This window comes from Heterocephalus glaber, unplaced genomic scaffold, assembly GCF_053883595.1.
Source record: "Heterocephalus glaber isolate CG9 unplaced genomic scaffold, H.glaber_assembly_v1.0 deba00001564, whole genome shotgun sequence".
Lineage (NCBI taxonomy): Eukaryota > Metazoa > Chordata > Mammalia > Rodentia > Bathyergidae > Heterocephalus > Heterocephalus glaber.
Window position 1 is genome coordinate 14774913 of NW_028258351.1, and position 27646 is coordinate 14802558.

The following is a 27646-nucleotide window of genomic DNA, read 5'->3' on the forward strand; positions in this document are numbered from 1 at the left end:
AATGCAAAGGCCTCACAGGCCTGTTTTCTCTCCTGCCTTTCTTTCCCATCACCATCACTCTTCTTTTTCTTCTTCCTTTCTGACTTTTCTCCCTGGCTTGAAAAGGCCAGTGCATCTATACAGTTGTCCATCAGATTGAAATGTGAAACTGGGCAGTTTTATCGAAATCAAGTATTTTTAGAGCTTAGTGCCGTCACCTCTATCATTAAGACTGGGGCAGGAGGGCTGGCCCTGAGTGGGAAGGTCTCATGCCAGGTGTTGGATGCACACTGTGTCAGGTCATCCTCATGACACCTTCTCCAGGGACCTTCACCACACTGTATCAACACATGTCTTGGAGAGCTTCACCTACTGAGCAATGAGAAGACTAGGATTCACCCCTTTCCTGTTTTCTTCAATCAGCAAACTACCTACCATCCTGCTCAGTCTCAGAATTTTCCATTGTCTCCTCCCATTTACCTCGCTGATTCTGACAGCAGAACCAAGGGCATTTGAGGAAATGTTGTCCTCCCTGACATCAGCCTCTGAGGTTTTTTTAGGGAAGTCCCTGAAGCCTCCTGGTTTCTAGTCAACATTAATTCACTAGAGGGTTGAATTATATTTTCAATCTGAACCACTTTTGGGGAATTCAGGAATCTTTTCACCTGGAGCCCAGGATCCTGGGTTTGGGTCCTAGATCACTCTCCATCTCTTACCTGCTTTGTGGCCTTGGGCCATCATTTATTTACCTTTTGAAACCTTTTCTTATTTGTCTTCTCTGTACCTCAGCATTGGAAGCTCATCAGACCAAATACCACCTCACAGGGTTTATTTCCTACATGGAATCCTCTCTGGGACAGAGACAGTAAGGAATTTATCAGAACATAAGTGATGAGTTTGGGTTGGGCTGTGGGTGAGTGCTCTAGGTTCTATTTTTAGCACTGCAAAAAAGGAAAAGATTAGTTTGAAATGTCACTTTTGATGATGATAGTGGTGGCAGCAACACATGAGGCACCAAAGAAGTGTAAAGATTCTGAAAACTTACCTCACTATTCATTCAAGGACACATCAGGGTGCTGGCACATTTCTTGGCCCTCAGTTTTCTAGAGGATGTGTGACTTCGTGGTGCTTCGGTGATGGCAGAAACTGAATGTGCTTGATGTTCCAGGCAGGTCATGGAACCCTGTTGCTAGGTGTTGCGTGAGAAAAGTAGATAAGGGTAAAAAGTCAGCATTGCAAAGGGAGCCCGTGGAGCCCACTCTGTTGTGTGGTGAAGAAAGGGAGAGAGATGATATCTTCCTAGGAGCATCTTTGACTCAGACAAGAGAGGCCAGATGATATCAGGGGTTCATGATTGGTGGGCTCCATGCCTCAGCTTCCATATCTCATCTCAGGGGCTGTCATATTTGCAGATGGCCTTCCCAAGTCTGCTTTCCTTGTCAGGATAGAAGGGCAGGCAGGGTATTTCCAAGCTGGGAGAGTTCCTGGCCTTGAGAGGTCCCAGGGAGACTTGGGACAGGAGTGGTGTTTATGTTGTCTTGCTGGGACCACCTTGCCAGAGACTGAGCCCTTCCTTGGATGCTGTAAGGAGATACCTGTCAGCTGGCACATGGGGTGTGTGTGGGGTCTAAGTCAAGAAAGGAAGGGAGCAGGCCATGGCTTGGTCCTTCATGCCAGGCTCTTGAGAATACCCTTTCCTGATAGACTCTATCACAGTGAGGAAAGCCCATTAGCTCACAGGACGAGAAGATACAGGCAAAGTGTGGCTCAGTTGGTCATGGGCATCCAGCTTTTCCTTCCTTCCCTCTGCCATCTGCAGCTGGTCAGTGTGCTCCTCTGGAGTGGTCCCAAGATGGCTGCTGGGAGTTCAGGTGCATTGCTTTTGGAAATCATGGAGGAAGCCTTTCCCCCAAACCCCTAGCAGACATTCCCTCAATACTCTATTGACCAGGGCCGGGGATTTAGCTCAGTGGTTTCGCTGCCTGCTGCGCAAGCTCAAGGACCCGAGTTCGATCCCTGGTACCAAAAAAAAAAAAATACTCTACTGACCAGAGGCTGTATTAAGTGACAGCCTTAGACTGATCATGACTTACTCCTATGTCCCATGGAGGAGGAGAATATTAGACTAGACTAGCTCTGCCAGCAAAGAGCGCCTGTGGCAGAGGATACTTGTATGTGAACCATTAATAACAGAGCACCCCCAGGGGCCCTGGGTCTTGGGGCATTGCTCCAGTCTTAGGACTATGCCTTCTGTGGTCCTTTGAGGCAGGGCCACATCTCACCCTTCTTTGGCCTCTGGACCGCAGTTCTGGTTCCTGGTATGGGGCTGGACACATGGGAACCATGTGACAAATGCTGGGTTTTTTTGGGTACTCGGGATTGAACTCGGGACCTTGCATTTGTGGGGCAGGCAGCTGAACCACTGAGCTAAATCCCTAGCCCCCAAATGCTTGGTTTTGGTTTTTTTTTTTTTTTTGGTACCAGGGATTGAACTCGGGTCCTTGTGAAAATGCTTGTTTTTAACAGGAAGAATACCCACATTTACTAATTCCTTGCAGTACACTTGGCTCCTTTTAAAAGCATCATATGTATTCTCACGACAGCCCCGTAGTGTAGACATCCTCCATCCCATATCACAGACACATCTCTGAGAAGCTAAGTAACCTTACCAGGGTACACAGCTAGTGGGTGAGGGAATGGAGAGCCTAGGTGGTATAAATGCTGGCAGCGCAACCCTAAGGCTTTTGTGCATTTGACTGCTGAGTTGCATGGCCACTGGCTCTATTATTAAGTGATTGGATGGCCAAAGATTGATGATGCAAGGGTCTGGAGGTCACTGGAGAGAACCTTCTCTTCCCAGAATGCTAGAATGTCGAAGTGAGGATCATACATGTCTGGGAGCCAGACTCTTCTCAGTCTTTAACTTTATGTGGCAGGAGACCTTCCCTTAGGTGGAGCTGAGCTCTGCTGCACCAAAACCACTCCCCTGTGGTCCTGTGCAGAGCTGTGCCACCTTATAAAACAGTCCGAGAGCGTGGCTGTCACCCCAGGTCCATCCCCACCTCGGGCTCAGTGATCTTGTGCTTTAGCTTTCTTCTCGTCCTCTCATGCATTGTGATAATCCTGACCATTCTGGTGATCTTCTCTTTGACACTCCACTGTTTTCTAGCTTGCCCCTTACTCTCTGGTGGTCCTAAGTGGGTACAAGGCTTCATGACCCTGAGCAACTCTGTGCCCCCAGAGACTGTGCACCTGTGGCTGTCTGAATACACATCTCTTTCAGCAGCCATGCAGACAACAGCTTGGAATGGAAGTGTATCTGCAGTCCCTGCAAGCACAAGGGAGGGCTTGGTGCACATTTGATGCATGGATGAGCAGGAACGGCTCATGCAGTTTCACCAAGGGCAAGTGTAGGCCCAGCTCTACAAAGTGCACTTTGGGATGACAGCAGAAGAAGGTCCAATATAGACATCTGAAAAGAAGTTGATTGAGTTTTGTGAAAAGAGAGTCAACATGCAGTCCAGAGCCTGACTGTGTTAAATCCCCACCTTAATCCTTTGTGTAATGTATGATTCCCATTTTACAGAGGAGAAAGTTGATAGCTGGACCAGTGTCACCAGGTCTGCTGAGCCCCATGCCTCACTTCCCTTACCTGTAGGATGGCCCACCTTGTAGGAAACTGGAGCCTGGACCCCTCAGGCTCCCTGCCTGACATACTGCCTCACCAGAGCATGGGATAGAATATGGGAAAACTCTGTAAACTCTAGTGACTGTGGCATGGGTCTTTGTGACTGTGCGTGTGCTTGTTGCATGTGTGTGCACACGTGCATGTATGAATGCACACATGGCAAGGACAGGGTTCTCCAAGGGAACTGGGTGCTGACTTGCAGGGCCTTTGCACCCCTCCCTTCTCCTTTCAGAGGGCCATCCGTGTGCGCAGCCACTCCATGGAAACCATGGTAGGCAGCCAGAGGAAGCTGCACAGCGGAAGCATCCCTGGCAGCCTCAGTGGGGGCATCGTTCACAACAGCATGGAAGTCACCAAGACTACCTTCTCGGTGAGTACAGAAGACCCTGGGCTATCATGTAGGGCCAGGGAGTGTTCCCACAAAACCTATTTAGGAGAGCTAAGGAACTTGAGCAGGGCAAGCTGGCTGACAGAAACAGAATGCCTGGGATCCAGCTTCTGCCTTCTGATAATGATCTTTGGAGCCTCTGTCTCAGGTAGCTCCTGGGGTTGGCCTGCAATAAAAACGCACTTGTCCTGTGACTTTCCTTGACCACCTAGTCTCCAACCCTGCAAAATGGTATGGGGTACAATTTCCTGCCCAGGGCCTTGAGACTTATGACTGGGAGAAGGGTGCCCATTCTTTGTTATTATTAATAATAGCAGTAGCCACTTCAGTTTGCAGTTCACCTAGCACTGAACTAAGTTACTCATAGACAAGATCTTACCTAATCCCTGTCCCAAGCTGCCTGAGGCAGCTACTAGAGAAGTTAAGTAACTTGCCAAGGGCCACCCAGCTAAGCTGAAGAGCTGGGATTTGAATGCAGGTCTGCCTGATTCCAGGTTTATTCTCTTCATTACCACATGTACAGTTCCCAAAGAGAGAGGCTGCGTGGGCCTATGAACTCAGCCTGACTGACTTGCATCAGATCCTGGGCAGATGAGAGAACTATATAGCTGGTCCGTTTATTTATTTATATATTTTTAATTTTTTTTTTCCCATTAAGTTGATCGGTACATTTTTGGTATAAAATACAGTTACATTCATCATGGGGATCTTGTACCATTACATGAGTCTCTTGGTTCTTATTTTTTTCCCCCTTCCCTTGCCCTCCCTTCACCCCCTCCACCCTTCCCTATTTGCAAAGACCTTGTTTCCATTTTTTTCCTTTTCTCATATTTTTTCTTTTCCCTTTTTCCTTTCCCCTACCCCTCCCAATTCCCCTGCTCTTTTAGACCTTTTCTTCCTGTTACACAAAATCAGTTATACATTTTTTAAATTACAATATTAAGATCTAGGAGACATTACCACAGATTTTACAGAATTTAAAAGGATATAGAAAGCATATTACAAAAATCTTTTTTGAAATAAATTTGACCACTTGTAAGAAGTACCTTGGAAGACAAATTAATGAAACTAACTCTGGAGGAAATATAAAATTTGAATAGCACCTATTAAAGAATGTATATTCCTAGCTTGAAAACTTACGTATATGCCAACAGCAGGGTCATAAACATTTTAACTGATAAATTATATCAAACAATTAAATCAGAAAAAAGAAGGAACACTTCTCCCCTCATTTTAGGAACTCAACATTGTGCTAATCCTAAAACTGGATAAAGATAATAGAAGAAAAAAGTATGAACATAGATAGAAATTTGTTTAACAAAACAAACTCTTAGAAGTCAGATCTGGCAGTATGTAGAAAGTGGTTTTGTTATAGGGACGGCAGTGTTGGTTCGGCATTGGAAGATCCACCCCCAAAAGTCATCATTTTAACAGAGGAAAGGAGAAAGCCATATGATCCTATCACTAGTTGGAGAAAGAGTATTGGACTAAATTCTACAACTGTTCATGGTAAAAGCTATCAGGAGACTAGAAGTAGAACAGAACCTTCTCAACAGATTAAAGACATGTACTCCATACTTCCAGTGAGAATGCCTTATATGAATGGAGAAGATACAATGCTTTCTCCTTAAGGTGGGGAACAAGGGCAGATATGCTTACTCTTTATCTGTCCATTAAACTTTGAAACCTAGGCCCAAACAAAATAGTCTGGCAATAAAATGACACACCTAGGATAGGATTGGCATGGGAGAAGCAAAATCTTTATATGTAGATGAAATGATCATGTACAGGGAAAATACTAAGAAATGTCTAGGAGCCCCTAGAACTTGTACTTGAATTTAGCAGGATTAGAAAACACAAGGTATATATAAAAATTCAGGTCTGTGTATACTTGCTATAAATGAAGAATTGGATGTTGAAATTTAAAAGTTATGTAGGAGTACAAAGGACCCAGAAAAGCCAAAAACAAAAACAAAAACAAAAACAGTGTTGGAAGACATTTAGTACCTAATTTTAAGACTTTTTCTAAAGCTACAGTAATGCAGTGTTGGTGTAAGGAAAGACATATAGATCATTGGAATAAAACAGAGGATCTAGAAATAGAACCACACATATATGGTCCACTGAGTTTTGAAAGATTATTTAACATTAGCATTTTATAGAATATAAACTCAATTCAAGAGCCAAGGAAGAGACAGTGTTTTCAGCAAACGGCACTAGAACACCTGGTATCCGTATATAAAAAATTAACCTCAACCCTTTTTTTCCATACATGAAAATAACTTGAAGGGATCTATGAACCTAAATAAGAAAGCCTAAAAGTATAAAACTTTAAGAAGAAATTATAAGGGAAAATATTTATGAATTCAGGGTAGGCAAGAACTACCTAGGATACAAAAGACATGATGCATAAATTGATAAATGAGATTCCATCAAAATTTAGAACTTTAAATGACATCATTAAAATGAAAAGTAGTCCTTAGACCATATTTCCAACGCATATAACCTATGAGCAGAATATATAAAGAATTCTTAGAGCTCATTAATAGACAACCCAATTAAAATGTAGACATAAGAAGATGATAAATAGCCAGTATAGCACAAGGAATGGTGTGCAACTCTAGAATCAGAAAAATGCTAATCCGTACAATAATAAGATTGAATTATACACTCATTAGGGAGATGAAGTCAAAAGTTTTAAAAGCCTTGTCATGACTTTTTTTTTGTTGGATTCTCCCCCTTTGCGTTTAATTTGTCACGCCCAATGGATTCATTCTGCTGGGTTTCCTGGGGTTGTGATCCTCATTGTCTTTTCCTAGGGTATTGTCTAAAATTTTTTGGAGTGCTGGTTTGGTATTCATGAAGTTCCTGAGGTGCTCTTTATCTTGAAAGTATCTTATTTCTCCATCAATTTTGAAAGATAGTTTTGCAGGGTACATCAATCTGGGTTGGAGGCTGTTTTCCTTTAGGGCTTAAAATACATCACTCCAAGCTCTTCTTGTCTTGAGGGTTTGCATTGAGAAGCCTACTGTGATTCTGATGGGCTTTCCTTTGTATGTGATTTGTTTCTTTTCTCTCACTGCTTGTAGAATTTTGTTCTTCTGTTGGATTTCTGGAATCCTAACTATTATATGCCTATGTGTAGATTTTTTTTGATTAAGGCTAGCTGGAGTCCTATATGCCTCCCTTATGTGTATGTCAAGTTCTTTTCCCCTCCTTGGGAAGTTTTCTGCCATCACTTCTGTGAACAGTTTTTTAATGTCATCTGCACTCTCTCCTGTTTCTTCATTGACTCCAATCAGTCTTAGGTTATTCTTCTTTGCATCATCTAGCAGCTGCTGGATTGATTTCTTGTGTTCCCTTACAATTTTAACAGCTGGTCTGTTTATAAATGAACCAAAGAAGTAGCTTTGGAGTAGGCTATCCTTTTCTTCTTCTTTTAAATAATGGACAGATTCACCAAGATACTGATGATTCTTATTATAAATGACCTTGCATAATTAATTTGATTTGCCAAATATTTTTATACCTGTCACTTTGTTTCCCAGAAAGTTCATGGTATGAGCAGAGCAGGGATTTGTTTCCATTCTGTAGATGAGGAGACTGAGGCCCAACGAGTTTTGCCGTTTGTCTGTGGTTGTGCAGTATGTGCATAGCAGAAATTGGGGGCTAGGTTAGAATCCTAGTGGGCTTAAATATTGGCTCAGGCTCCTACCTCTCCTTCCTCAAACTTTCACCACTCCACTGTGCACCTGTGAGGCCAGGCAGCTGTTCAAAGCAGAAACCATGGCTGACTCCACACTGCCTATTGCTGCATGTGGGCCTGCTCTGTGATTCTCATTCTGTGTCAATATTGTGACTCCTGCCTGGGACCACTTGTTCATGAGCAATGGATGGAGCATCTGGAGCCCTGGGTTCTTGTCCTCATTCTGCCAGTGATTTGCTAGTTGACTATGGCAAAATCACCTCCCCTCCCTGGGCCTTAGCTTCCTCATTGGTGAAATGAAAGGTTGAACCAGGTCACTCCAAGGTCTCTCTAGCTTTGTGGTTCTCAGTCTGTGACCCCTGAATCATCATGACCTTCATGATATGTGGGGGCTCCCATATGGTGGCCCTGACCCCATGCTCTCCCAAGAATGTGGCAGTTGTTGGATCATTACCTGGGGTCAGGGGCCTGGCTTTCACAACTCAGGAAAAGAGGCTGCCAGTGGGCTTGAGTCCTGGGGTCTCAGCTCCTATTACATCGACCCCGCCCTTCCTAGCTGTCTTGGTGTTTTCTGAGATCTCCTGCAGAAACAGGAGCGAGCCATCACAGACCAGACAGGGGGAAAGGAAGGAGGCTTGGGTTTGGGCTGTGTTCACTCACTTTGGCGGTTTCTTTGGCAGCCTCCGGTGGCAGTGGTGACAGTGAAGAACCAGTCTAGGAGCCCCATCAAGCGGCGGTCGGGGCTGTTTCCTCGCCTGCACACAGGCTCTGAAGGCCAGGGGGACAGCCGGACACGATGGTAACTGCAAGGGGCCTTACTCCAGCCCAACTTGGAGTCTGTCAGCTGTCTGCACCTTAATAGCAGTCAGGTGCCCACCCTTGGTAGGGAGCTTGGCTTGGCTTCAGGAGATGGCTTCCCTTTAAACCCCAGCTCACCTTAGGCACCTGCATGGCCTGCCACTCACCTCTTTAACCACTGAGCCCAATATGGCCATTCTTTACATGGAACTCCAAAGCTGTTCTTGGCAACATTTTGACCTAGGCTAGAAATGGTGTTTGGGTTCTTGTCTTTCTTTGCCTTCTTTTAAAATTCTCATTCAGATGTCCTTTAAGAATTTTTTTTGGTACTGGGGGTCAAACTCAGGTCCTTGCACTCGCGCAGCAGGCAGGGAAACCACTGAGGTAAATCCCCGGGCCATGGACCTTGTACTTTTGAGGCAGGCATAGTGCCACTGAGCTCAATCCCCGGCCCTAGGATGTCCTTTTTGCTGTACTGGGGATAGAACCCAGGGCTTTGTGCATGTTAGGCAATAACTATATCACGCAGCTACACCCTTAGATCCAAAGCCTCCCTCTTATGGAATCCTTCCCAGATTTTGCCAGGCAAAGTTAATTGACTTTCTGGACTTCTAGAATGTCATAGATATTTTTTTTTAGCAACTTTCATATTATAATATAATTTAACCTATTCTTTTAATTGTCTTTCTGTTCCTTTAATTGATGAGCTCATTTGTTCTTTAATTCAGCAAGCAACATTTATTGAGTGCCTGCCATATGCTAGGTGTGCTTCTGAGTGCTCAGCAAGAGCTGCCAAAGACACACACCAGCCCTCTAGCTCACAGTCCTATGAGGGGAAGGAAGACATTTAGATGGACTTGCAAGTTGTCTGCCTGTGGCCCTGGGTGGTTGTCCGATGCCCTAAGCTAGGGCATGTGGGACAAGGGGCAGGTTTATAGAGAAAGACCAAAAAGCTCTGTTTGGAACCTGTGCACAGGAGTCTCATGGGCCACCCAGCACTAGAGGTGTCCAGCTCTTGAGTTTTGGACAGAGGTCTTGGCTGGAGAAAGAGTTGGATAACACTGGGGTACGAGTGCTAGTTTAAGAGAGATGAACCAATGAATATGATCACCTAGAGAGGGCAGGTGGAGCACTAGCATACAAGTGCAGGTGGAGGATAGAGAACTGGTGAAGATGCTGGGAAGGAAAAGAGAGGAGAAGATGCAGAAAATAGGGTCTCTGAAGCTATGAGGACAGAAATTCCATTAGGGTCTGATGTGCAGGCAAGTCTAGCACAGAGACCCAAAACCCTGTGTGGAATGACAGTGAGGAGGTCACTAGCAACCTCATCATAAGCTGCATTGAGGCAATTAGCACCTCTAGGGTAGCTGTGATAAAAACAGATAATAGCAAGTATTGGGGTATGAAAAATTGGAGCCCTTGTTCATAGTTGGCAGGAATGTAAAATAGTGCAAACTGCTTTGGAAAACAACTGGCAGTTCTTCAGCAGGTTAAACAGAGTTACCATAGGGCCCAGAAATTCCATCCCTAGGTATATATCTGAGTGAATTGAAAACGCTTGTCCATAAAACCTAGTACAATAGTATAATGAATATACATATCCATTGTGGCACTATTCATAATGGCCCAGAATGGGGACAGTGCAAATGTCCATTTATGGTCTATCCATAAATATGGTCTATCCATAAAGTGAAATATTATTTTACAATAAAAAGGACTAGAGTAGTGATGCATACTACAACATGGGTGGACTTTGAAAACGTTATGCTAATGAAAAAAGCCAGACACAAAGACCATGACATACTGTATGATTCCATTTCTATGAAATGTCTAGACAGGCAAATCTATAGATACAGAAAATAGGTCAGGGGCTGGGGATTTAGCTCAGTGGTTTTGCTGCCTGCTTCGCAAGCGCAAGGACCCAAGTTCGATCCCCGGTACTAAAAAAGAAAGAAAGTAGGTCAGTGGTTGCCAGAGGGTGAAGGGGAGGAAGGATGGGCAGTGATTGCAGATGGGGCTGGGCTTTCTTCTAGGGGGTCTAAAAATGTTCTAAAATTGGACTTTGGTGATGGTTGCACAATTGTGTGAATATACAAAAAACCATTTAATTGCCCATTTTAAATGAACGAGTTGTGTGACATGTATATTTTATCTCAATAGTGCTATTATTGTAAAAAGTGCACTGAGGACAGAGTAGTCATGTCCCCAGCAGGTGGCACAGAGTTGAACTTCAAGAGAAGGGAACTTTTGGACTCTTGTGCTAAGAGCAGCCTTTTGCTCCCCAGCACCTAGGGCCACCTTGCCACATGGACCCAGGGGGCTGATATTATAGTTTATATGTAGAGTGTTCCCAGAGTCATACTGCAGGCAGACTTCCTGGAGCCTTATAGGAATTCTGTGTATTGGGCCTTCTCTTGAACAGAGCCCCCTGTTCCCTGTGGGAATACTCACTCTGTTCTCTGTGGGGTCCTCTCTTGACCCATTTGGGACAGCCAGCTTGGGGGAATGTGGAGACTTGGGCTAAAAGCCATGAAGCCACCCTTGAATTCTCCATCCTTGAACCTAGAGAGGTCCTTACCATAGGGAGCATAAAACCCTGTTGTCTACTGCAGTTTCAGGAGCTGGTGTGGGAAAAGAATTCTGGGCAGCTGCACTTTGTATGGGGTACTTGCGCCCCATAGTCAGAGCTCCGTCTCAGGTCTGCAGGTGGACCAAAGGCTTAGGGCTGGCTCCATGGTCTCACTCCTCTTCATTCTCTCTTTCTCAGTGACAGTGCATCCAGCACCCCCAAGACTCCGGATGGTGCACACTCTTCTCAGGAGATAAAGTCTGAGACCTCATCCAATCCCAGCTCTCCAGAAATTTGCCCCAACAAGGAGAAGTAAGAAAGTGAGGGGAGGGAAAGACTGGCTGTAGCTATTTAGAGCCTGGAACATTTGTTCTGGCTCTAGACAAGCCAGGAGTGACTGCCTCTTACCTCTGGAACTCTCTGGAACACAAAGGCTGGCAAGCAGGGGTACAGAGAGCTGCTGTGGGCAAGCTCAGGTCTCTTCTGGGCTGTTCTGCTCTTGGTCTGGGGAGGCCTGGAGCTGAGGAAGGTCTTGGTGGCAGGTAACCAGGGCTTGCCCCTCTTCTCCTTCCTGCAGGCCCTTCATAAAGTTGAAGGAGAATGGCCGGGCCAACATCTCCCGCTCCTCCTCCAGCACCAGCAGCTTCAGCAGCACTGCAGGGGAGGGCGAGGCCATAGAGGAGTGTGACAGTGGGGTAAGTGTGCCTGTCCAACTTGGGGAGTGCACTTTGCACCCAGCTGGCCACACTGTGCATTAAAATAGCAATGTGCACAAAGCCCTGCTCTGTCTGTGGGGATCAAATGGAGGCACAGAAACACGAAGTGGCTCAGGTAGCTGTCACCATCTCCTGGGAGCAATGCATGAGGGCTCTCTCTTGGAGTGGCATAACAGCAGCAGTAGAGGAACAGGGCCAGGCTGCGTTGTGTCCTTGCCATGGGGACCCTGGCTGGGGAGGTAAGGGGTTAGTGCCCCATGAGCCTGGGGCTTGGGTCTAAGGCCCCTCCTGGAGGGGCAGAGGTTGGATCCAGGGCTGAAGCAGCAGGAAGGAAAGCACAGATCCAAGTGTGGAAGAGGGAAGCAGTGGTCACCATTGGCTTGGGGGCCTCTCAGGCCTGCCCGGGCAGGGACTCCTGTGGCACTGCTGAGGGTGCACTTGTCTCACTCACCCGGCCTCTCTCCCCAGAGTAGCCAGCCGTCCACAACCTCACCTTTCAAGCAGGACGTGTTTTTCTACAGCCAGTCCCCCAGCAGCGAGAGCCCCAGCCTGGGGGCAGCCGCCACCCCCATCATCATGAGTCGGAGTCCCACAGGTCAGTGGCATGTGTCGGTGTGCACGATGTGCCCTGATTTGTGCTCATGGAGTAGGTGCCTCTGGCACCATGTCCTGGCCAGTTCCCACTCTTCCTCAGAGGTTTTAGGTCCTTCAGCTCTGCCAACTCATTTCATCTGTCCACCAACTTTGAGAGACCTATGTTCTTATCTTCACCCTACATATGGGGAAACTGAACTATAAAATAGTTAAAACACTTGAAGTCATAAGTGTAGGAAAGTATTTTTTAAAACAGAACTCCAATTGCATAAGAAAAAAACGACAAAAATCAACAAATGGAATTACATCAAAAGCTTCTGCACAGCAAAGGACTCAGTAGGGTGAAGAGACAACATACAGAATGGGAAAACATTTTTGCCAGCTTTTCCTCAGACAGAGGACTAATATCTAGAGTATATTAAGAACTAAAAAAAATTAGACCACCTAAAAAAAAAGTCCTAATCAAGAAATGGGCAAGTGAAACAAGCAGACACTTTTCAGGAGAAGAAGTACTTATCACCAACAAATATATGAAAAAATGTTGAACATCTCTGGCCATTAGAGAAATACAAATCAGAATAACTCTTTTTTTGGGGGGGTACCAGGGATCAAACTCTGCACTTTGCACTTGCGAGGCAGGCGGCAGAACCACTGAGCTAAATCCCCGGCCCCAAATCAGAGTAACTCTTTTTTTTTAATATTAAATTCTTTTATTGGTACATTGTAGGTATACAACACAATTACATTTCTCATTGGGAATTGTACCTTTACATAATGCATCTTGGTTCTTATTTTTTCCCCATTCCTAGCCTTCCCTTCACCCCCTCCACCCTTCCCTATTTACAAAGACTTTATTTCCATTTTTTCCATTTCTCAACATTTTTCCTTTCCCTTCTTTCCTTTTCCCTGTCCCTCCCACTACCCCTACCCCTTTGGACCTTTTCTTCCTATTTTACATTATCAATTATTCATTCTAATCATTGGTCCATTTTAGGTATGCAATATAATGACATTCATCATTGGAAATTTGCACCTTTACATAGTCTCTCTTGGTTCTTATTTTTCACCCTTGCCCAGCCCTCCCTTCAACCCCTCCAGTCCTCCCTATTTACAAAGATTTTGTTCCTATTTTTCCATTTTCTCATATTAATCCCATTCCCTTCTATCCTTTCCCCTAGCCCTCCTACTTCCTTTCCCTTTGCTCCTTTTCTTCCTATTTCACATTACCTATTATACATTTAGTCCTTATTTACACTTTCAGTTTCTCACACCAGAGAAACTATTCGGAATTTATTCATGTGTGTCCTATTTATTTCACTTAAGAGTATCGCCTCAATGTGCATCCACTTAGCTATAAATGTCTCTAATTTCTCATTTTTGATGGCTGAGTAGTACTCCATTTTATAAAAAACCCCACATTTTCTTTATCCAGTCTCCAGTTGATGGGCATTTGGGCTGTTTCCAAGTTTTAGCTATCAAAAACTATGCTGCTATGAACATGGGTGCACATATATCACTGTGGTATGATTCTTTTAATTCTTTGGGGAAGATCCCCAGCAGTGGAATAGCAGGGTCAAATGGGACTTCCAGTCCTGGTTCTTTGAGGTATCTCCATACTGATTTCCACAGTGCTTGCACCAGTCTACACTCCCACCAGCAGTGGAGCAGGGTTCCTCTTTCCCCACAGCCCCGCCAGCATTTGTTATTGGTTGATTTCATGATAGCAGCCATTCTTTCTGAAGTGAAGTGGAATCTCAGCGTTGTTTTCATTTGCATCTCTCGAATGACCAGTGATGTTGAACATTTTTTCATGTATTTATTTGCTATTTCTACTTCTTTGTCTGAGAAATGTCTGTTCATTTCAGATGCCCATTTTGGATTGGGTCTTTAAATTTGGGAGGTCTGATCTTTTTAAGTTCTTTATAGATTCGAGATAGAATAACTCTTAAGAATGTATCTTACACCAGAAAGAATGGCAATCATTAAGAAGCCCAAGAATAACAAGAGCTGGTGTGGCTGCAGTGAAAAAGGAACCCCTCTTACATTGTTGGTGGTAAACTAGCGCAACTATTATGGAAACTAGTATGGAAATCAGGAGATTTCTCAAAGAACTAAAATTAGAAATTCTGTATGACCTAGCTATTCCCCTTTTAGATATCTTCCCCAAAGAGCTAAAGATATCATATTACAGTGATACATGCATGCCCATGTGTATAACAGCATAATTCATAGTAGCTAAATCCTGGAAGCAGCTGTTATACCCATTAACAGATGAACGGATAAAGAAAAATGTGGTATCTGTACATAATGGAATACTACTCGACTATAAAGAGGGATACATTTGAGACATTTGTGGGAAAATGAATGTGTCTGGAAAATATAAAGTTGAATAAAATAAACCAGACACACAAGGTTAAATACCATATGGTATCTCTCATTTGAGTGAGACAAAGTATAAACAAAGAACATAATAAAGAATGGATAGAAGGAGGGCCGGGGATTTAGCTCAGTGGCACCATGCCTGCCTTGCAAGTGTAAGGTCCTAAGTTTGATCCCTGGTACCAAAAAAAAAAAAAAAAGGATATAAGGAGATAGGGGTTAGAACTTTTATAAATGGGAAAGAGTCCTGGAGACTGAGGGTGAGAGGAGAGGGGGGACAGGAAGGGGAAGTAAGTAGAATTAAGTTATGCCATGTAGGGCTGGGGATTTAGCTCAGTGGTTCTGCCGCCTGCCTTGCAAGTGCAAGGACCCGAGTTAGATCCCCAGTACCCAAAAAAAAAAAAAAAGTTATGCCATGTACAGAAGCCTAATAATCTCAATGAATGTAAATATCATGTTTCATACACATGAGCTAAAAATAATAATGAGAATGAAAATGGGGAAGGAGGATTTAGAGGCAGAGAGAGAGAGAGAGATGGGTAGGAAGGGGATTAAAAAAACAGAAATAAGCTATATTATGCACATGTATCCACTCCACAAGATGAATGTAAACTTCATGTACTATAAACATGTACTAATAAAATAAAAATAATAAATTAATAAAAATATTTCTCATGATAAAAAGTGTTCCTCCGTTATACACCCACACATATGCACAGTTATTGTGAATTTTACTGATATAATGAATCTGAAGCACAGTTTACAAATAATGATAAAATATACAACATTCCTTATTTAAATCTCATATGTCCAATTGATTTTTCACAGGACATTTCCGTTGGTATTTCTCTAACTTTTGTATCATAGCCAGCATAATGTTGCAGATCACAAATGTGATTTCAACATGAATGTTGATGAATATAATTTATGTAAATGAATATTTTACACTAAGGGAGCTTTATTCCTGTGTGGGTGATATGAGCAATTTCTTTGCTGAATTGGAGGATAGTTTTCAAATACTGGAAGAATATTCACTCAGTCTTTTGATGTTCACAACGTAATGGCTGCAGATACAACACTTTTTTTTTTTTTTTTTCAGATACAACACTTTTTAAATTTTTATTTTTGAGCAGTATGGGGGATCAAACCTAGAGTCTTTATGCTGAGCTACGTCTCCACTCTTTATTTTGAAACAAGGTTTTGGTAATTTGCTAAATTGCCTAGACTGGGTTCTAACTTGTGATCCTTCTGCCCCAGCCTTCCTGGGATTACAGGTGTGCACCACCACACCTGGCTTTACACAACACAGTTGAAAAGTTTAACCCACATTATGATTTTCTCTATAGTTTCTTTCTTTTTTTTTTTTTGTTGCTGGGGATCGAACTCAGGACCTCTCCATAGTTTCTTAAGTCTAGACAACAAATTATAAGTCAAGCTCTGATTTGTAGCATTGGCCAGTTTTTGTGGTGTAAATACGCCTGTCATGACTGATTTTAAGCTACCACCGTGATGTCCCTGAATGATACAGCAGATAGAAGAGAACATATAATAATAGTAAAGCATAGTAAAATAACGAGAAAGTGAATTTTGAGTATTCATTATCTTTGCTGAATATAATTTACCTACTTGTAAGCCTGTAAGTTTAATTTTTTAAAATGACCTGTGTTTAGCAGCTAGCATGCCGTGAGGAGAGGTGGAATCTCTTTCTCCTCACCACTCTACTCAGCCAGAATGACCTCTATAGATGCACTTCCTTTTCATGGATATTCTTCTTTTCTTAGATGCCAAAAGCAGAAATTCCCCGAGATCAAACCTGAAATTCCGCTTTGATAAGCTCAGCCACGCCAGCTCCAGTGCGGTAAGGATCCAGGGTGTGGGGGCAGCTCCTTGTCCCAGTCTCCTCCAGAGTCAGCCTGCCTTCCTGAAGGCTGCAGGGGAAGCGCATCTCAGATACTACGTGGGGGTCCCCTAAGGGAGGTGGAGAGAAGACAGCTCTGGCCCCATGTGGGGGTCATGTTGACTGTCTTTATATGGTGGAGGCACCTGCCAGGGGCTTACCAGCCGTCTTTGCCACACTTCCTACATCAGAGCCACACTCTTGGGCACAGCTACGCCCACATGTGAGTCATGAATTTCTGGCTCCCTGGGCCTTGTCTTGTGCCCTTTCTGAGGTCATCAGATTGTTGAGAGCAGAGCACACAGAAGCTGAGGGTCAAGCAGATTGTTGTCTGGTTATTTAAAACTCATACAGATGTTTCCTGAAACAGGGTCACTAATGTGAATGAAGAATTCTTCTCCTATCCAAGGTGGGTGAGTGCTTGTCCTGGGGTGGCCATGAGGGGAGAGCATGGTACCAAGAGCCTTGTGACCTGAGAATGGCCAGAGAGACCCTGGATCTGGGGAAGTCCCCACAGTGGCCTCGGCCCTGAAGCCTCTATGATGGGCCTCCCCACGTCTGTGAGGGGAAGAAGGTGCTAATGCGGTGGGTGTGATGGGTTGCCCATGAGATGGGGGCAAACTCATTATGTAGATCTCCCAGGCAGAAGAGGCAGCCCAGGGCCCACCTCCTCCCGAGGGAAATGCTTCTCAGCTTCTTCCTGCCTTTCCTGCTCTCAGGCAGCCTTTCCCTCCCTCCTTGTGTCCTTGACCAAGGCATGAGTCCACTTGTCCGTCAGGCCTGAACTCCTGCTCATGAAGTCACCAGAGAGTGTCTGACCCTCTCCCCAACTCTCCCTGTCTGGGGCTCCCAGTGATCTGAGTCCATATGGGTCCAAGGGGAAGGGTATAGCTGAGCCCATTTTATGTTAGACCTGTTACGGAAAAAATACCTCCACCATCTGTTATGGACTTTGGGTGCCTCTGTTTACCAAAGTGCTGCTTATGCCCCACTTCTGGGGCTGTGTGAATGATGTTGGACTCCCTTGTGTTTTGCGTCCTCTTCCTGACTGTAGTTAGTGGGCCACAGCCAGGGACATTGTATGTGTCCCCGCCCTTAGTCCTGAGTGTGTTTACCCCGCTTTCTTTGCCAGATGTGTGCTCATTGTCTCCTGCCTTGCCTCTTCCAGGGAAGCCCCGATTCTGTCCTGCAGAAGGCTCCTATTCCAGCAGTTTGGGGGTGCCATCCACTACTCTGATCGTGACAGGCCCACCGGACCAGCTGTCTGTCCTGTGTCCTGACCTGGTCACAGTGCTGCTGGGCTCTTCACCAACACACCTTCATTTCTGGACAAGACCTTATTCCTGGAGGCTCCCTTGCTCCTGACCTCCCAATGTGGTGTCTGTCTGGGTCATTTGCCAACTTGTTTTGTTTGTAGGAAAGACAGTTGGGGAAATGGGGCTCTAAGTATGGGGCTCAGCCAGAGATAGGGGAGCTCATCTGCTTCAGAGGCAGAGAGAGTGGTGAGGTGGGGAGCAGAGAAGACCGCAGAACATAAGATGGCCCCCATCTGTCCTTGGTCACAGTGCAGTGCCCTCCTGAGTATGGTAGGAAGGAGCTTTACCACCACCCATGAGTGCAGTAGAGGTGTAGGGGCTGCTTCCCCAGAGCCAAAATTTGTAGCATCCTTGAGGCTGTCCTGATAAAAACAGCTCTTTTGTTCCTGTATCTCTGGAGCTCCACAAACACCTCCCTGGCCTGTGCTAAGTACTTTGGACCCATCTGTTGGCACTGGCTGAGGGCTGCTCCATTCCCGCTGTCAGTGCGCCTTGAGCCAGGCTTCAGCAAGTGGAATCTCCAAGACAGAGCAGATGTGTTTGGGACCAGTGCTTTACACTTCCTTGACTGTAGCTGGAACTTTCTGTCCTGCTTAATTTCATGCAGGTTCTGATTATCCTCGCTATGGAAGAAGCCGCAGGCAATCATTCCTTTTTGAGCAGATAATTTTTTCCCCTTGAAGGAGGGGGAAGCCAGGAATGAGAAGGAATTCAGGGAAAAAGAATGAGCCAGTGGTGGGGCAATCATTGGTTGATAACCTCAGGGCCCAAGGGCTCAGCCGGGGTCTGTGGGATCCATATCTCTGATGCTCATAGAGGTTCAAGGAGGACGTAAATGATGATTTAAACCACCCATTTATAAGAGAGGGAAAGGGGTAGCAGGGGATGGCTTGGCAGGTTCTAGGCAAGCCAATGTGTAGGGGTTGAACTTAGGTGTGCGAGGAGGAACATAACGTCCCTTGGTGATCATGCACCTCCCTGCCCTTTGCTGGGGAGTGGACAGCATTGCCTTGGGGGCTTCTTCTGGCTGTCAGGGGCTCCATCCCTCAGTCTTTCTCTTCCCTCTCCAAATGAAGGTATCTAGGCGGTTGTCACATCAGTAGGATTCCTGCAAGCCAGGCCCCATCTAGCTGTGGTTCAGATACTGCATGCTGCCTGCACCCCTCCCCAGTGCCACCTTCTCTGGGATGATGAGCCAGTTTGTTCTGGAGAGCAGCCCTGCTGGCTCTTCACCTGTCCAAGTCTGCAGGGAGTTTCTGCTGCTAGGTTTAGGGTGGGGTGTCTGCCAAGTAAAACACAAGAGCCTGAACAGCAGACCTTTGGAGGTTTTCCAGCCTCAAGTGCATATGGGCCTTTGGGACAGGCCTGCTGGGGTTATGCAGGCTAGGCTCCCTCCTTTAATGAACAGATGACAAGATTTCCAATCAAGTGCTTTTATCTGTAACAGGGATCTGGACTAACAAGCCAAAGCATAGAAATGGGACACATTTTTTGGACTGACGTTGTGTGACTATTTCTCCATTGCTTTTTCCATTAGGGCAAACCTTTGATATTTTTGTTCCTTATTTTCATATTGGATCCTATTTACAGCCTGGGGGCATCCCCCCTTCACCCTATTTGAAAAATGTGGTTACATACAATACTAGTTTGGTAAGATTTATTCTGGTTAGAAGGTCAACAAAATGTCTGTTTAGCTTTTATTAAAAGTCAGTGTAGCGGCACCCATTGCTAGACTGAGGCCTGTGGATTCTGGCAGCGTTCTGTTGGCTGAGTTTCTGAAGGAACTTGAAAGGTCAAACTGTATTTTCTTTGAAAACTCTTACAGGATTCTGGCTCACCTCTTTGAGTAGCCAGTATTTACAGATGCTTGGTGGTTGTGCTGTGTTGCACTATAGTCTGGAGTCCTCTGGGGTTTCCAAGCTGTTCTCATGCTGTCATATTGGGGAACCTCATATTTTCCTGTCAGCACTGCTCTGGCTGCTCCCTCTGCAGTCCCCACCTCCTGGCAGTGCCTCCAGGCCATTGGGCAGGATGGCAGGGTATGTCCAGAGGAACCAGGAGGCACAAGTGTGCCTCCACAGAGGTGCAGAGCACTCTGTGTTCTACTGTTGGGGTGCTCAGGGCAGGGTCTGATATGCCCCCTCCCTCTGGGTCATGCCTCACCATCTCAAGAAAGCCCATCCTGTGGTTTCCAGTGTGTGCACCATCAGTCTGCCTGGGGTCCCCATGCTGAGGGGGAAGAGGAGCAGGATGGGGTCCTTTCTCCCTTCATTCTTCTGGGCTGTGGGCAGCGTTTCAAGTTCCTGGAGGGCTTCGACCCCCATAGTCTGACTCCCAGTGTCTTTCCTTGTATTGTTGTACTTAGTCTTAGGGCCCAGACCTGTGTAGATGGTGCTCATAGTGATATTTGGGGCATTTCCAATGTGACCTTCATCAGGAGTTCATATCTCTACCCCTGAGGCCACCTGACTCACTGCAGAAACTATACTTTCCAGGCACCGTGGGGCACACAGATGCTTCTAGCTCCGTTGATGTTTAAAAGAAGATGCAGAAAAGCTTGAGATGGAAGGTCTTAGCCAGAGTTTGTGTCTGTGGTAATGAATGTCAAACAGTGTTTCCTGGAACATACTCAGCTTTGTGGGGATCATCTTGATGCTCAAGCCTTCTGGCTCCTTTTAGCATCTTATCCAGCCATGCTGATGTCTAGATGAGAAACCTTAGCTCCAGTGAGGGAAAAGAACCTGCTTGAGGTCACACAGCTAGCTAGTGGAAGCTAGGACTAGAACCCACAACCCAAGGCTCTTATCTCTGCACCAGCTACATGGTTGGTAGAGCAAGTAGCTGCATTTCCTAGGCCTGGGTCCCTTCCTCATTGGCTGGGCCCTCAGCTCTGGCTGGGAGAGGCAAGCAGTGGACGTGTGCTGATGGGACCTGTCTGCGGTTTTCCGGGGTGAGGGAGCTCTTAGATTGGTCACCAAGGGTCCCACATTTGGGATGCAGCTCGAGCAAAGAAAACAGGGAGGGAAAGGGATTCTGACAAACTGTTCCTTAGTTCTTCAGGGTCAGAGGCCAGGGCAAAGGTGCAGCCAGCCACTCTTGGCTTCTTTGTTCTAAAATATGATGGAAGGCAGTAAAAGGAAACTATTCATTTCTCCCTGGTTACCCCCACCCCCCACCCCCTTGTGGTGCTGGGGACGGACCTCAGGTCCTCATGCATGCTAGACAAGGGCTCTACCACTGAGCTACACCCCAGCCCTTCTTGATTCAGAAATGAAGGTGGTTGATAAAAGTGGGACATAGCCTGTTTCTCTTTCCTTACCCTGGACCCTTGAAGGTGCCAGCTCAAACACTACCTTTTTCATTGTATCTTAGTGAGTAGAGACTGATCTGTTGTGGGGGAGTAGTTGGGGGTTCAAGTAGATCTTACGACTCCAGGGGCTGGCAGGGAGCAGGCCAGGCTACCATGCCGAGAACCTCACGGCTCCTTCCCCAGACTCCAGCTACCCCTTGATCAAAGCCAAGGGCTGCTCAATGAAGTTTGCCACGCTGTTCCTGCAGTCTGGTGAGGGGCAGTGAGGGGCATTTTTCTTTCAAGCCCTGGAATCTGATTTGCCATTAGCTGTTTTCCCACCCCAACCTCACATCCCTCTCTTTTCAGAGGGGCCAGGTGCCCCCTTGGGAAGAAGTCCCTAGGGTGAAGGGCAGCAGAGCCCTATCTAGTGAGGCTAGCAGGCAGTGGCTCTGTCCTTTGTCTTAGCAGCCCTGGGGAAAGGTGTTTGGCTGTCAGACTGGAATTTAATTGTCACCGTCTTTGATTTTGTGACATTTCTGCTTGAAAGGGTGAAACCCCCCTTCCCACTCCTTAGCATGTGTGCCAACTCTCCCTTGTTAGCTCAGGGAGTGCTGATGTCTCCATGTGAAGAGATTCCGGTGTGATAGAACCTAAGGAGTTTATGTTGGAAGTGATCCCCGTGACGATGACTTTTCCTTCTTTCCTCTTAGTGAGGAGGTGAATTGTAGACCCTGACTGCCTATGTAATGTAAATAGTGTACATTTAATTTATTGCTATGGTGGCATATTGTATTTGTTAATGTATAAAACAAATTCTAAGAGGTTGAGAAATGTATATTTTGTTGCTTAAATGTGTCTTTGCAGAAATTGACATTAAATAACATATTTTGTGTCCATCAGTGTTCAAACTTCTTTGCATGGGGCCTCAGGCCTGGGGATCACCTTTCAGTTTACTAAGGGATCACTTCTCTGCCTTTTGGCTAAGATCAAGTACAGTTTACTAAAGGTTGCATTTTAGCTGGCCCATTGCTGACTTTGGCTTGCAAGTGTTTAAAAAGTTTGTAATGAGCCATTGATGTATAAAAAACTCACCATGACTTGAAAAAAAGAAAGTACCTAGAAATTTTACATTAAAATTTCAGTTTTCTTCTTTTAAAAAATTAGATGCTAAATCTCAGGCATGGATTAGACAGAGCTCAGTGCAATCTGTCCTTTTGGGTGGGACATGAGTATACCAAAGCTGCCACTGCTCCTATCGTTCACCCCTGAAGCATTTTACTCATTCCCATTAATTGCTTATTAGCTTCTGTAGACAGGAGTGTGAGACTCTTGCTCTTCACTATTTTGTCTCCATCCTGTAACTTTCTTCTGCCCACTTTCTCAAATTCCTGATTCACTTCTTCAAGGATTCTTTCATGACTAAAATGCCCACTGTTCCTCCCTTGTCCCTCGAATGGCCCTGCTTCTTCATACACATTGGTTTACACTGTTTGGGTGCAGATTCAGAATTAATACCTATGCATTTTTTCTTAAGTTTGAAAGCATGGAATAGGTCTTGAAGTTACCTGCCAGGAAATTGGTTTTGTGATCTTGGGCAAACTGGGTAACTTGCCACGCTTTGCATTTTTAAAATGTATTACCAGAAATATAATTCATGTATAAAGCATGAGGATACAAACAAATTCATAATTGGGAAAGAGCTTTGAAAAAATGACAGATGTTCTTCAGTCACTAGAGGTTAGATAATAATACCAACAGTAGCAGCTGACATTGCAATCTGACCATATGCTAATTGTTTTACATTATGTAGTCAGTTTTGTTATACCTGTTCCTAAAAATACAACACGGTGTGAAGTTGTGCAGTCACACGGCTTATGTGGAAAAATAGGGTTAGGTACATACCGCTCAAAAGTTTTGTTAGTGACGCATAAAAATAGGAACTTAATAAAACTAGTAACAATTTTATATATGTTAAATAAGAAATAAATACTACAATAAACAAGGCATTGTAGCTTGAGAAAGACCTGAATTTGCCTTTGGAAGTAGTGAGAACTTCTGAAATTGGATGGACAGCCATAATACCAGATGTAGGTAAGTGTGACCTATAGCACACATGGTACACTGAGGTAGCTGGTAGCTGCCTAAGGTGTGTGTATGTGTTTCTATGTGGCTCGGTTTAACTGGCTGCAGTTTTCTGCATTCACCTAATATTTCTCATGGATGAGTTGCATAATCAAAAATACAGTTCATATTATATTCATTTCCTATTAATTGCATTGGACCAGATTCCCATTTTAAAAACAAATGTTACAGTATAGCTGATTATAATCTCATTTTATCATCTAAACCCATTAAGATGTATTATTATTTCCATTTCACTTGAGGGGTCAGAATTACATTTTACCTTGAGACCCAGATCTGGTAGGCTGATCTCAAAGTGAAGTTAAGTGCTGGGCTGTTGGGAGTTCTGGGTGCACGGAAATGCACCGGGTAAGATGTGCTCTTTGGTTTCCCCACCCAGCCTAGAGCTCCTTCTGGAACCCATGTCTGCGGTCTCTTGTCTCCAGACTGAGACACAGACACCAAGACATGCTCAGCAATACCTTCGTTGAGCCCATGATTTCAGCTTCCTAGTTCTCAGAGCTTTAGATTCCGCCTGTTCAATCTCTTATGGCTGCAGGTGAAGCTGCATCTTTCACACAGTTATTCCCTGCTTGTTTGCACCTCACAGTTTGGCTGCTTCTTGGAGTTAGCCCTTCTTCCAGGAAGCTGAGAGATCACTTGTGGCTGGAGCCTTGTGGATGTTGAGTTACTTCTTGTCTGTATGGGAAAGTGCTGTAGGAGACATTGATACCATTCAGCTAGACCAGTTCCTGTCCCTCCAAACCTTCAGAACTGTTAGTCTAGATGTGTGTTCAGATGTTCTCCTCCACCAGCTGGGCACTTCTTCATATTGGGGACTCAGTTTTAGGACTCTTGAAATCTGTTTCTCCCACTTCAGTGTCTAACAGCTTGTAACAGTCATTGGGCAGCTGGTGGGACACTAGTCTGCCTACTCCAAGGGGCTTTTGGTCAGGCTGGTCGGGCTGTGCTCAGGTTTTCTCTCAGCCTTGTTTTCTGTCTATGTTCAAGATGCTGCCCACTAGTTGTGCTCTCAGTCTTTTCTGTCCTCTAGGTAGCTGGCACCAATAATATATCACAGTCTGATTCTGTAACTTTGAACTAACCCTCAGTTATTAAAACAATTTCATTTCAGTTCACACTTCATCTTGTTTTAAACTTCATTCTATTTAAAGCTCAACCCCTTCTGGGTGGGCTGGCCTGGTGGGTCCACTGTCTTGCTTCGGGATGTGGCAAGAACTTACTCAGCTCATCTGAGACTTCTTTTTGACCATCCCTCATTTTGAATCCAATTTTAGCCAAGAATCCTGCTAACCCAGTTTGAGAACCCCTATTCTTGATATCCAATCCAGTCACTTCCTTCTTTCTTGATATCCAACCAAGTTCCTCTTAATAATTTTCCATTTAAGAAAATTACAGACTCTGAAAATTGGCCATAAATTCCCACTTGTCCCTGTCATGTTCAAGGTTGGGTTCAATCTCTTCCCATCACAATAGTGTTGAATAAAGTCTCCTTTGCCTGTTTACTCCTGTCTAGTGCAGGGTTTCTTTACTTACTGGTGCTCTGCTTTCCTACCTGTCTCAGTTACTTTTTTATTGCTGGGACAAAATACCAATAGTAAGTTAAGGAGGAAAGGTTTATTTTAGCTCACAGTTTGTAGAAGTTTTAGTCCATAGCTTGTTCCAAGGCAGGGCAGCATGGCAGAGGGAAACAGTCTGTATCAGGTTGGGCAGAAGGCAGCAAGCCTGCCTTCCATCTTTTCTTTTATATTCAATCCAGGCTACAAGCCTATTGGTTGGTGCCACCCACACCTAGGTGGGCCTTCTCATTATCTACACCCAGAGATATGCTAAACCAATCAGTGGACCAAATTAGTTTTCACACACCGTTAATCCATCCTCACATACCCTAGATCCAGCCATCTCCAAAAAGTCCCACCTATGAGTACATGAAGCTTTGAGGGAACATCTAGATAGAAGCCATAACACTCCCCATCTTCTTTGGACTTCCACACCAGTCCTGGGGTGGGGAGGAGAGAGGCAAAAGTAACCTCCTGTTTTGAGACTGCTGGTTAGCGTACTTTGAGAAGCAGACACCAAGACAAGGAGCTGGAGGAGTCTGGAAAGCTGTCATTTGACATTCAAGTCTGAGTGAAGGAGAGAGGAAGGGAGAAAGGAAGCTTTCGCAAAAGCATCTAAGATGGGAGCACAGTTCTAAGAACTCATCAAGGGCAGTGGGGTTGTCTTCTAGCTGAAGTTATCCAACGGAGGAGTCCTCCATATCCCAAGAATGATCCTAAAATTACTACCCCTACCACATCCAGTCATTGGGTGCAGCCTATGGGAAGCCTGGCTTCAGTGTAGTTCTAGTACAAACCCACACTTAGAGAACTGGTGGGCTGATGGTCTTAAGTCCTCATCTGAGTCTGAAGACCAGAGAACCAGGCATGTCTAAGGGCAGGAGAAGATGGACATCACGCAGCTCGAGCTGAAAGAGTAAATTTGCCCTTCCTTCACATTTTATTCCTTTCAGATCCTCAATGGAATGGATGACACCCACTTGCATTGATAAGAGTGATCTTTACTCAGTCTACTGTTTCTTCTGGAAGCATCCTTACAGACACACTCAGAAATCATGTTTTACCAGTTATTGGGCATCCCTTAGCTTCATCAAGTCAGCACATAGAACCAACTATCACACAAGTCAAATGTGCCCCCTGCCTTGTGAAGCCCATTCTCTTCTTATATTGCCTGGGGAATGAGGTGGTAGTATTGGTTTTATTATGACTCTGATGCAGTGGTGTCTCTCTGCATGTCTGATGGGGCTCTGTGGCTGGTTCTAGCGACTCTGATGGTTTCTGAATTTGGAATGTGAATTTGGTGGGTCGCTATTATGGTTCATGGAAACATTTCCCCTCAACATTTAATGGTGCCCTCTGTGTTCCTATGGAAGGCCTTGTTTTTGGGAACCAGAGTTAAGTTCCAGAGAGGAAACCCTAGACATAGTTTTGGCACATAAAGGTAGTGACCCAGGGAAGAAGACTTCCACCTCCATTTCTTGAGGTAGAGATGATATTCCCTGGAGGCATCTGGGACTGGAGGAACCTAGTAGAAAATTATATTTAAATTTAGAGCAGCCCTTCCATACCGCAGAACAGGTGTTGTCTTAGTTACTTTTCTCATTGCTGAGACAAAATGCCTTGCACTCAAAGTTAGAGGGGGAAAGGTTTATTGTAGCTCACAGATTGTGGTTGGCTGGCTCCAAGGCAGGGTGGGATGGCAGAGGGGCATCACAGAGGACAGTCTGTGGCAAAGCAGGCCAGGCAGAAGGCAGCAAGCAACAAGTAATAGATTCTTTCTGTCCCTTTATATTGTATCCAGGCTACCTGCCCTAGGGTGGGGCACCCTTAATCCTACCCAGAACTATGCCAAACCAATCAGTGGACTAATTTAGTAACCACACACCCTTATTCCCAGAATCACACACCTTGGATCTAGCCACCTCTGGAAAAGCCTGACCTGTGACTGCATGAGGCTTTGCCGGGACATCTAGACACAAGCCATAACAGGTGCCTTCTTATCTAGCAGTTCAGCTTTAGGGTGCATAAAAATTGCCTAGAGATACTGTTAAAATGCCGATTTCAGGTATTACTCCAGAGATTACAATTCATTTGGTCTGAATGTGGCCCAGGAATCTGCAACCCCAGGTGGAATTCTGCTGATGTTTTTCAATTTGGGAACCACTGATCCGTGATCCAGTTTACATTCTCCATGTAAGTCTGTCTTCTATTAGAGTCATCTCAGGCCCAGTGAGAGAGGGGTGGGGACCAGTGAAGGTCCTGGGGGTAGAGAGATACTTGGCCCTCACTGAAGGGGATTGTTATCGTTATCATAAATGTGGAAAAGTATCTGCCCCAAGTAGGAAAATTAAAAGGAATCACTAGAAAGAATAAAATAGAGAGGCATACATAAAACATGAAGCTTGAAAGGAGTAGTTTGAGATGAAAATGGATTATGGCTGCAAGAACAACCAGAATATCCCGTACTAAGAAATACTGGGAGAAAAGACAAACATAGTGTGTGAAACAAATGGAAGGAATTTGGTGAGAAGAAAAATCACTGAAAGAACTGAAAATTAAATTTAAATTGAAATACAGGTACGGTTGTTTTCTCCAAATCAAAACAAATTGTCAGGGGAAAAGT

General features: G+C 44.9%; 1 protein-coding gene across 22 annotated transcripts in view; it reads left to right on the plus strand.

The window, feature by feature from the left end:
- The window catches only part of Rap1gap2 (RAP1 GTPase activating protein 2), a 251824-nt gene extending 229606 nt beyond the window's left edge, over window positions 1-22218 (plus strand). For all 22 annotated transcript variants that reach the window (XM_087191600.1, XM_087191611.1, XM_021238357.2 and 19 more), the window contains 8 exons: window positions 3900-4037; window positions 8442-8560; window positions 11327-11440; window positions 11706-11823; window positions 12313-12439; window positions 16599-16675; window positions 17085-17123; window positions 17883-22218. In XM_087191600.1, the coding sequence (XP_087047726.1) occupies window positions 3900-4037; window positions 8442-8560; window positions 11327-11440; window positions 11706-11823; window positions 12313-12439; window positions 16599-16675; window positions 17085-17093 (702 nt within the window). In that variant the 3' untranslated portion in view covers window positions 17094-17123; window positions 17883-22218. The remainder of the gene's footprint in view (window positions 1-3899; window positions 4038-8441; window positions 8561-11326; window positions 11441-11705; window positions 11824-12312; window positions 12440-16598; window positions 16676-17084; window positions 17124-17882) is intronic.
- Window positions 22219-27646: the final 5428 nt, after the last annotated feature.